General features: G+C 34.0%; 1 protein-coding gene across 1 annotated transcript; it reads right to left on the reverse strand.

The window, feature by feature from the left end:
• Positions 1-4,929: 4,929 nt before the first annotated feature.
• On the reverse strand, positions 4,930-8,253 carry LOC142523164 (D-aminoacyl-tRNA deacylase). Its single transcript, XM_075626821.1, has 8 exons — positions 7,836-8,253; positions 7,281-7,423; positions 6,854-6,917; positions 6,654-6,706; positions 6,300-6,355; positions 5,973-6,047; positions 5,560-5,748; positions 4,930-5,273 (listed from the first exon to the last, which is right to left on the reverse strand). Exons 1-8 carry the CDS (start codon positions 8,122-8,124, stop codon positions 5,186-5,188), a joined length of 957 nt encoding a protein of 318 aa, XP_075482936.1. The 5' UTR covers positions 8,125-8,253; the 3' UTR covers positions 4,930-5,185.
• Between the last annotated feature and the right edge of the window lie 3,737 nt (positions 8,254-11,990).

The raw sequence follows: 11,990 nt of genomic DNA on the forward strand, positions 1-11,990 counted from the left end.
TTGCAAAATTATTCCAGACTCGTCGATTTCTATCCGTAGAAATTCGATCTTTCTTGTGGCAATGACTGCTTTCTTTTCAGATAAAACCAGTCCTTCTTGTTTACAAACCTTAAAGAAAATTTCTAAATATTTGATATGTTCTTCCATATTTTTAGATGCTATTAACACATCATCAATATAGACAAACATAAATTTAAAATAATCTTTAAAAATATTATCCATCTTTCTTTGAAATATCTGAGGTGAATTAGTCAATCCCATTGGTAGACTTCCCAGATATAATGTTCTTGAGGTGTAGAGAAAGCTATGAATTTCTTGCTTTCTTCCTGCATCCGAATTTGATAAAATCCAGATTTACAGTCGAACTTAGAGAATATCTTGGCGTTGCGTATGCAACTAATCAAGTGTTCTCTACTGGGTATAAAATACACATCAAACTCCAGAATCTTATTAATTTCTTGATTATTAATAACCAATCTGGGTTTACCTCGTTTTATCTCACCATGATTTACCAGAAAACCTGGACTGCTATATGGTGACATATCTGCTTTGATTAAACTAAGGTCCAAATGTTCCTTGATTATAATCTGCATATCCCTTTGATCAATGATATTCATTGGGATAGGCTTACAACGGACAAATTCATACTCTTTGCCTTCCTTAATTTTAAGGCAAACTTTGAGTTGATTTCTGTCCCACCATGCCAAGGGATCTTCATTGTAATTTTCTTTGATCCTCTTCTTGACATCTTCCAATGATACCTTAGATTCAAACTCTACTTCATTTCTATATAGAGTTATCCTAAGACATTCTATATCTTCTGGTTGGAGATCTTGATCTGCTCTTAACTGGAACATTGTTTCTCCAAACCGTCTAGAATCCTTCATTTTTGGGTTCAGAATTTTTCCTTCATCACCACGCTTGCTACGAAACTGGATCGGCAATTTTTTGTAAAATGCTTCTCGTAGTCTCTGGACTATGATTTTGTGATCACGTGGTGTTGTGAACACTAATCTTCTAATTTCATTTTCTTGAATATAGGATTTGAACATTTGTAGGAAATTATTTCCTAACAGTATGTCAGCTCCTGTATCATGAAAATAAATTGGTGATGTTTTAACCTTGTACCAAGGTGTTTGTCCAGCACCACCAATCCTGATTTCAGTCATCTTAATCCCTTTACATAAGATTAAGATTCTTCTGGAAAAATCTCTTCCAGTAATCTTTGGTAATTCTTCTTCCAAATTATTTGGAAAAACTCCTCGTTTTGCTGTACAGATTCCAGCACCTGAATCAATATAAGCAGCAAAATATTCTGCCTTATATTGTTCATATAACATTCCTACTGGAATGTATATAGAGAATGGGCTTGTGATCATTGAATTTTCCACATTTTATCATTTGCCATAAACTCCATTCCATATTCTAGACGTTTCCAAGGTTTGTGTTCCTCTAGAAACTCTATTCCAAGAATCAGTTGATCTGATTCTTTCCCTGGAATTCCTTGAATATGAACTTCCAATTCTGCGATATTAATCAGTCCTTGGTAAGTTCTTATCACAGGTTGTTCCAAATAGTATATTGAATTACAAGGAAATTGATTCCTTTGCTTCGTAATATCAAATACTATTTCTACTTTTTTCCACCCTTCTAGGCATTTGAGCTTTCCCATGGTTGAAAAGCTTTTCGGCTCCTGTTGGATTTCTTGGATAGATGTTTTTTCCCACCTGTAACTAGTAATCCTATCTCCCTGAAAAGATAGTCTTCTTGATTCCAATCTAAGACTTTGATTCTTTTGTAGAATCGGTTTGTCTTGTATTTGGATATCTGTTTCCTGTATCAAAGGAAACTCTACTCGTTTTGGATAAATTGCCTGAGCAACTTTTCCGAAAGTCTCGGGTATTTCAATGAACTCATTTCTAATAAACAACTCTGAATTATGTGTATTAGATAGAGCATATGAAATCTAATAAGTAATAGAATATGGTCTATTACCTTCTTTCATCAGCCTTTTTTCCTTGAAATTCTGATGTAATGTCAAGGCTCGGCTGAAATCTCGATCTGCCAAGTTGTAGGCTATCCTTGGATAAATTACTCCTACAATCTTTCCTACACAGAGATTTCCTGAGATTATTCCCAGTACTGAATCTTGTAGATTCCCCATTCTTTTATCGCATATAGCAATATCAATAGGTGAATCTATCCCTTCTTTGAAAGTAGCCTTTATCATAATCTGGATTGCTCCGATATGAATCCAGAATATAGTCTTTGCTACTTCTATCTTGAGTTTTTGTAATTCCTCATTAATTTCTTCAAAAGGAATTAACTGCATCTCCATTCTATTTCCCGTAAGTTCCATCGGGATTGTCATTTCCCTTCTAGAAACTTTATAGATTAGATGATGCTTTCTGTTTTTTAGGCCAAGACTTCCTAAGAACTTTTCTACATGTCCTGTAGAGAATCCTTAATATCTCTGTAGACTAGGATTTTTTCTCATGATCCTTTGGACCATGTTATGAGATATTGTTGTCTGACTAAAAAACCCAGACAAATCCTCATGTGTTTCATGTCGAAACACCTCGTCCTCAGTCCGATTCCGATTATGTTCCATCAGATTCTTCCTGACTTAAGACTTCTTCTTCTTCATATATACTTTCATCTGAGGCAATGTCCTCAAATCGGTATACCTGAATAAGATCTTGGTAATAAACTGTTTCTTCAATGTCCGGGGTTGGATCGAAGCGTTTAATACCTCTTTTTTCATTTTCTGGACAGTTGGTCGAGATATGACCTTTTGCTCCACATGTCCAGCAATTACAATCCTTGAAACTTTCATTAGCTCTAGTATGAGCTCTTCTGAAAGTTTTCTTCGTAGGTGCTCTTCCTATGCTCCGAGATATACTCGATGCTTGGGATGATATCCTACTTCTTGTTGGTCCACTTCTTTGTCCAGATTTGTAAAATCTGGCTTTCTATCTAGACCAAACAGTTCTTGGTTTCCAAGAACTTCTTCCACTTCAAGCATAAGGATGAGTCCTAAAACTTTTCCTCTTATACATATGTGGTTTGCTTCCAATAATTGTTGGAAGATCATTTTCTTTACAACACAAAGGAGTTCTTTTGTTGATACCCCTTAAGAGTTTGTAATTCTTTTGTAATGCTGTCATGTGACACCATTCTGTCAATTTTCCTTTGAGGAAAGAGGCTCTTCTTGCCAACGTATCTGGATTTCCAGGTACATATTCCCTTATGAGCATTTCTCTCCAGGGACTTGACATTTTTGCGAAGAAAAGCTGCATAGCTATATCTTCTTCTACTCCTGAATTCCATCTATATTTAGTGAATAACATAATGTATTCATCCACCAAACATATATCGTGTAATTCAAGATTATACAGAGCTTGAGTATATTTCTTCCTCTTCTCTGTATCTTGACTGTTAAAATAGTCTACCCCTATAAATTGTGCTTTAAATAGGGTAGCCATTTTTCCAGCGATCTCACTAAGAGATTCACTAGCTAGGACTGACTCTTTCATTTCTAATGAAGTCATATCCCAAGCAATTTTCACTGATACCATAAGACTCATTTCTAAAAGTTTAATGGATCCTTCTTTGTTGAGATCAAGTGTTCCTGCTGCGATTCTCATAGCAGATGTCCAATCATCTATGAGATCTTCTCTGTTTTTGAAGTCTAATACATCAAGGTTAAGCATAACCCCGTAAGGATGTATAGGATCTAGAACAGTTTTCCCATAGGGTGTTTGGTGCAAGGGAATTTGACTTCTCCTTGTCCTTGTTCCCCCTGGGTGTGCTCCTCCACCAGTATGGAAATCAGATTGAGATTCTCTCATGTTAATATTCTGAGATCTCACACTTTCCCTTGGTGGTTCCTGAGAAGATGACCAAGTTATAGAAGGTATTTCACCTCCTGCTGTGTTCATCTTTAGATCTACAACTTTGAGATTTGCGAAAAATTCCGCAAGCTCTTGTAGATCCTCCAGACCAATCCTTTCTAAAGTTGTCATCAGATTAATTTCTTTTCTGAGACAGATTTACTGAGATTGATCATCTTTTCTTCTTCAGTCAATGGTTTTGACACCACTCTGGCCTTCTCTTGTTGGTGTAACAAAGGTTCAATACCAAATGATGGTGGTAACCATCCTCCTGAAGTTCTTTTACTAGAACTTGGTTGTTGTTCTAGTTTCTGAATTCTTGTTTGAATATCCTTTAATATTCCAATAATTTCTTCCTGGTTTTTAAGGATTTCTTCAACTCGTTGGGGTACAAAGTATAACATATTGCCATAATTTTGTACGATTTTCTGGATTTCCCTAAGATCTAAAGAGAGCTTAGAGGAGTCTGGTACTATCTCCAGAAACTTATTTGCTTGAATCATAAGTTTACCTGAGAATTTACCTGAGGATGCTGTAGCGTCCCTTTCTGTTCTTGATATCTAACCAGGATTAGATGAACTTGTGTATATTCCAAAATATTGGAATAGATCTTGTAAATTATTTTTCTCGAACATAAGTTCGGATTCATAATTTTTTCAAAATTCTCCTTCTCAAACATTATGTTTCTTTATAATAATAAATACTGTGTTTGAAATAAATCAACCTTAAGCTCTGATATCATTTTGAAAGCGCTGGAAGATCAATTAAAATAAAATAGGGAATAAGGGTAATTTTGGCATTTTTGAAAAACTTTTCTCTCACCAAGGAGTTCAGAACAAAACTTATTTGGTTTGGAGACTAAAAGTTAATTTACCTTTAATAATAATGTAGAAAATAATAACATACTAAAATAATCAAAATAACCTTTCTCAAAAAATCTATATATTAACAGTCTTATAAAAAATCACATATAAAAAGTTTTATTTTTGATATAAGTTCTCCCTCATTTATATTTAAATGATGCAAACTCGAAAAAAATCATAAAAAAAACTTTACTAACAGAAATCACTATACAAACACGTAATACGTACAGAGCCATGAGTATATGTGAAATTTAAATATTTTTTCATACATAAAACGAAGTTTCCCCTATCCTTCAGCTAATATTGGTGCACCTACAAATACACTTTGAAACAATCATATGCTTCATTCAGCCTGTTTTATGGCAAATATTATCAAATAGCAACTCCTCTAATAAATTATTATTCCAACATCAGTTTGTGCTCCGAGAATCAATGGAAGTCAGCTGGTTTCCCAATTTTGATACTCTGTTTACCAAGAAAATCTACAATGGCATTCTTTTGCCAACTCTTGAAACTCCTGCACCCGATAATCGCTCGTAAATCCTCTCAAATATTAATAAGTAAAGGCAACGTTTTACTTTCGATTAATATCATCAATTCACGCTCTAATCCTGTTGTAACAGTTGTTTATGTTCATTCTCAGACTCAAATAATCATAGTAACATATAAAGTCGTGGGCTTGGCGAGGAGTCGATTGGGGGCAATCCCCTCTCGTCTCCTCCACTACATCAAGGCGCACCATCCATGACTAAATTACTGGCCGGCCCTGAATATATATATAAATATATGACAGCATGACTTACTTGTGATCAAGGTGAGCTAGAATTTCTCCTCCGGGGAAAGCTGCTTTAGTAGCATTAAAAGCAACTTTAATGGCTTCTTTCCATGTCCCTCCAATACTTTCCGCGGTAGTTTTTGCATTTGACTGTCCCGGATCTTCCATTGGCAATGAATATCCAGAAAGAAGATGGCCGACCCAAACTCTCTCCTTCCTATGATTGTTCCAAATTAAACGAGAAAGTTAGCTTCGCGGTTGTAAAACAAATAGGAAGTTGCTTAAGCTCCATGTTTTTGTGCTAATAAAGCTCATCCTAGCATCCTGACAATCTTCAAAAGTGCATCAAAATATCAGCTCGTATGAACTAAGTGAATCGAAGAAACAAGCTGGAATATATCAAACAGAACACAAATATAACAGTGCCCGAAATCGACTTACAGTATTACATCCATGTGCCGCGGTACATAATGCCCTCCTCCAATCCCAAGCAGTACTTTATTATTTTCATTTTTACTGTAAAAAAAATTCTTCTAAGAAAAATTTATGCACAAAAATATATGCTTAAAAGTCGAACCTTAAATATGTTCCTGGATGGATCCGTAAACAATTCAGTGGATGCAGATATAATGCAATAGATCCACGATAAAAGATTATTTTGAGATTTAATATCCAATTATGTAAACGCGAAAACTGAAACGAAATGTTTTCGCATTAATAAAATTCAGGGAAAATATTGAGTAACATGGCATTATACAAAAAGACTACCTGCTCCAAGTTCCAACAGGAGCATGTTCTTCAAGACCTAGTCCTTCCCAAATTAACTACAAAACCAAGAAATGCATTTGTAACTAAAAGAAAGACGAAATTAATGGTCAAAACAACTTAATTGAATACAGAGAACATTTTTCCTTTCATTATTATAGTTGCTTGTAACGCATATGCAGTACAATGGAAATCATACTTGCCATAAAACAGACGCACACAATCATACAGAGAGTTTATCAGATTTTCATCTCGATTTATTCATTTTGCCGCACCATATATAATAAAGTGAAGCTAGATATTAGGGAGGATCTAACTCAAGAATCTTGATGAAAATTGATTTAATTTGTACTCAACTAGAGCCACAACACGAGCAGCATCCTGTCTTCCCCAGTACTCCTCTGTGCTACCTACATCAGAAATCAAGGGCAAAAAATTACAAATATTTTCACAAATAAAGTTTGACAATGAATCGGAAGAGTGAAGCAATCATCCAGTAAAGAAAAGGCAAGAAAACAAAGTAACAATGAAACTGTTAAATGATTAGATTATATTACCGATCTCGATAAACATGGTTGGCCTAGTTGAAATAGGCCCGTGATGAGTTGCCTCGAATGTTATCTACGTTTCAAGAAAAAAAAAATTAGTATAAGCTATTAAAACACCATAGCACGTTATGGAATGTCTCGCTCAAATAATAAGAATCCACAACATAATGAACTTACACAAAACGGTATTGTCTATCTTTTGGTAAAAGCCGAAAACGAACATAACTACTTGGCATCTCGCAAAACAAAACTATGAAGAATAGACTTACAGAACCCGCAGCAGATTGGAAGGAAGAGATTTATATAATCCAAAGAAAGAGTTCATTTGATTGTTATTTCTCAAGTTGTTTCACAATTTGGAAGTTTCGAAAAGTTCAAGACATTTCATAAAAATGCTAAATCTTGAATCTTGACTTCAACAATGGATATAGACAACCTCAAATTCAGGTAATAAATTATGGGATTCGGCAATCTTCTTCAAGAGGATCAGCCAAGGTCCCATTCGTGGAGATGGCGGCGCTGCCCATCCTGGTCTTCCTCCTTGCGGTAGAACATCCCCTTCCTTCATATGTGGTACTCCTAACCAATTCATCATATTATACAACTTAATACATACCAATAATTCCCGTATTCTGCTAATATAACACTAAAGCATAAATCTAAAGATTCGAAACAATATGTTCACCAATGGCCAAAAGATGGAGCCTGATATCGAAATTCCAACCACCTCAATCAACATTCTAGCTTATCATGATTACAGTGCTAAAAGTAAAACAAGAAATCATAGAACAATGATACAAGCCCATGATTAAGCACCCCCAATCCAAACAATCCCATGCATTAAATGTCACTAAACTAAAACCATAGTCATAATTATCCTAAAACATAAACATAATCATACATTAAACACATCAAGTCACATTCTAATGTCGGAAGTAAATCCCACAAGCATGGAGTACACACAGTGCGTTAGGAAACAAAAGTGGGAAACCTATAGGGTGGATGGTGAGGGCGGGGCAGTTGGAAGCGGCGACGTGTTTGGAGAGAAACATGATTTCATCCACCGTCTCTCCGGTGGCGGCCTCCCACCTTAGATCCAGATCATCCTCCACTATTATGCTCTTGTCGTGTTCCAGTATTCGCACGCAATCGCCACACTTGAAGCTCCTAATGCCACCCTCCAAGGTGGGTCCCGGCTGCCACCCCGGCATGGTCAACAGGGCCTTGGCTGGGTTGATCGACGCCGGATCGGAGGTGGTCGCCACCACTAAACTCACCATTTTGCTTTTTCCGATTGATTTTATTTTCCCAAGCTTTGATTTTTATTGGTCTTTATAGGTTTCGGACATGATGCCACGTGGCCCTTCTCCCCCCTTCTTTTCTTGATTTCATGTATTGTTCATTTCTTGAGCATGGTTTGGTAGATATGATGGGATTAATAATATGTAGACAATACAATGGATTATAAAGTGGTATGGTATGAGATATAATACCTTGTATAAAAAAGATTTTTGTTTGCTTCCATTGTTAACCTTCTGATTGATTGACATGGTAAAATATACTTTCTCATTTTACTATATTATTTTCAAATTACCTGGATATACACAAGACATTTCTCTCGCAGATCTAAAAGCCCAGATCTATGGATTATACTATCGCTCTCCCTCGATGGTTTAAATTTCTTCCATCTCAAATCTGAAGCGAATCCCCCTGATATTTGTGGCAAACGATCTGGTAATGTCATAATTTCTATTAAATTTGTATTTTGGCAACTGTTTTTCTTTTATACCTCTATTATTCGTTTTCTCGAATTCACGTCGTTACCAATGAGTTTTGGGGTGATCTCCTTCTCATTGTTACTAAAAAAAATTATTTTGCAGGTTTGTGGCTGATTTTACCATAGACAACCCAGAAGTTTCATTTGAAACATAAATCGAAGGGCACTGGTGTACCCAACAGCGAAGGTGCTATTCACTGGTGTACCCAACAGCGAAGGATCAAATATGGAATTGAAGGTGGCTAATGATCTTCAAATTGAAGAAAAAATGCTTGTACTGCTGCTCCCTTCCACTCATTTCAATAGGGCTGAGAAAATAAATTATTTCAGATGAATCTGAAAGAAAAAATCACATTCATGACAAACATGGTGAGAAGATGAAGTTTGTAACAATTTCTTTAAAATATGAAAATTATTTGTTTAGAACTTAGATTCACGGCAATCTAACAATTCTTTTGTTTACCAAAATGCATTTCAACAATCACTCACCTTGTAGAATCTGCCATTAAGCCCATCCGAGAAACCCATAGCGGCGGCCTCTGATACAACGACTGAAGAAATATTGTTATTCGCAGCTTATATCTCAATTAGGGCAAAGGGCAGTTTTGGAAAAAATAAGACGTTGGCTTGGGCACTGTACAAAATGGAACTCCTAATACCTCGCCGAAAGTGGGATCTATGTCAGGCGTTTTCACAATTGAACAGTGTCCAAATCACGGGAATTGGGTTATCGCTTATTCACTTATCAGCGAGACAAACAATTGATTGGTAGTCCGATGCTAGGCTAATCCTATCTACCAAACGTTGCATTGGTCGAAACTAATTGTATTTCCAAGTATAAGAATCCATTTTGAAAAATCAAATAATAGGAGAAGACAAATTTGAGGATTGAAACACATTAAAAAAAAAAAACTAGCAAAAACTTTACTTCATAAAAAAATAGTTCTTTTCTTTTGGTTTAACGTCATGTCCCAAATATTTCTAACCACTCGACACATTAATTTTCGAAACATTCACATTAATAAATAAGGCCTGTTGAGGAAGATTAATAACATACCATATCACGCCAATGAAGATAGCGTTAAAGTTTTTAGATCAAAAAGTCTCGTCATCTTGGATGATATGACTTGATTTTGTTTTTTTTATCTTTATTAATAATTAGAATTGTGGTGGCAGATTGAAGGGATGTCACAAGCAGCTCAAAATAATTTGCAATGACAGAGTGATGAGATGTATCAGTTCAAATCAATTAACACGTCCTGTTAAATGGCGTGTTTTTGACCGAATATTGAAAATTTGCTTATAAAATTGATGAACATATAGAGAATATTTGTTATTATCATTCTTCGTTTGTCTGATTTTTGGAGTGTACTTAACATTGTTTCGGCCGATTGAAATGATACATTTTCTTTCAGTGTTGAATATATTTAATTGTTGAAGCTACTCAATATCAGTTTCTACTTCCACATACGAGGTACTTATACTCCAAATTAAATTTTGTAGTTTGATTGAAATTGATAAATTATTTATTTGTGATTATTTTTTGCAGATAAAGTTTTGATTATTAATTTTGTTCTTAACTACTTAAATACAAATAAATATTACAATTAATTTCATTTCTTATTAATTTATTTGACATGCATAGTATGAAAACTTATTATTATAAAAATTATTATTTGTAGTATTATTGACTTATAAGATACAACTAAGAAATACAATTTTTGTAATTTAGAATACTAATCAACATTCTTTAGAAAATAATAATAATAATACTTATATTTATGATTATTATTGATGTTGTTGTTTTATATAGGTAACATATAAAAAATTAAATATTACAGTTAATTTATTTTATACAAGTGATATAAATTTATTATTATAAATATTATATTTTTTTCGTAACGTATTGAACACAAAATAATTTGCATAATTAATTTATTTTATTATTACTTCATTTCATAAGCATATTGTGAAAGCTTATTATTTTATTATTATTTGTATTATTATTAACTTATAAGATAAAATAAAAAATAAGATTTTTTATTTTAGAGTAACAATATTTATTATAACTGTAATTAGTGTTGTTGTTGTTTTATTTAATCATGTTATAAAAAAATTAAGTATTACAGTTGATTTATTTTACACAAATAATAAAAAATCTATTATTATAAATATGTTTTTTTGTTCTTACTTTATTAAATAAAAATAAGTAGTATGATTTTATTATTAATTTTATTCATATTTAATATGATCGTTTATTTATTGTAAAAAATTAATATAAATATTATTATTATAAAAAATGATTATTAAAAGTGTACATTTAAATGATTTTACTATATAATTGTAATATAAAAAATTTGTTATCACATTTTTGTTCTGTGTGACCTATTGAATTTTATTTTATAGGAATGGATAGTGTGCCAGTGCTTTTATTCGTATGTGGTAAAGTTATTATAGGACATCGCAATGTAAAATATAGTACCACTGCGTTGAGGGCAACACGAATACCGAGATCTATTAATTTTCATGAATTGAAGGAAGTAGTGTACCGTTTAAAAAATATTGAAAAATCAAAATTTAACTTAAAATTGTCAACAAAATATTTCTACATGGACAAGTCACATTGTGTAGAAGTGCATCTTCACATCAATTATGACAACAATTTACAGTTTATGCTGGATTCTATTAACAAAATGTGATGTATTGAATTGTATATTGAAACGGATTTCGTCGAGCATAATGTACATGTTGAGGTTCCTGAATCATACATTCCATGTATAACTGAAGGGTTCAATTCGATGAGATTTAATGATGAAGCCGGTACTTCCGCTGATGTTTTTTTCAAACCAATAGATGAAAATCGATTTAATTCGGATGATTGGACTAGGGGATGGGATCGGTATATTACTGGCACCATAGAAGAAAATGTTAACTGGCCGATTTCCACATGAGGATGGGATTCTGGTGCAAGACGATGGTACTCAGTTGATACAAATCATGCAGGTTTCGATTGTTCACCGAGAGTGCATCCTAGTGGATCGGGTCATGTATTCACACCTGTCGTACCTGATGAACAAAGATCACGTGAGTTGTCATTAGATGTTCTCCTTCACGCCATCGAAATATTTACTGAACCTGATACAACTGCAAGTGAAACGGATGAAGATGAGCATGAAGATGAACATGCAACATTTGCTGATATTGGTCTATCTCATACCGACACCAGTGATCATATGCATGCATATCTTTTTGAAGTCATTTCAAATCTTGAACACCGACCCGATGCATTACCATTATCTGTCCCGTCTGTCGGTCTATCCTTATATGACGTACCTCAATTCTTTAGTACAATATATGATGAGAAATGCC

Source organism: Primulina tabacum, chromosome 13 (genome assembly GCF_025594145.1).
Source record: "Primulina tabacum isolate GXHZ01 chromosome 13, ASM2559414v2, whole genome shotgun sequence".
Taxonomy (NCBI): Eukaryota; Viridiplantae; Streptophyta; class Magnoliopsida; order Lamiales; family Gesneriaceae; genus Primulina; species Primulina tabacum.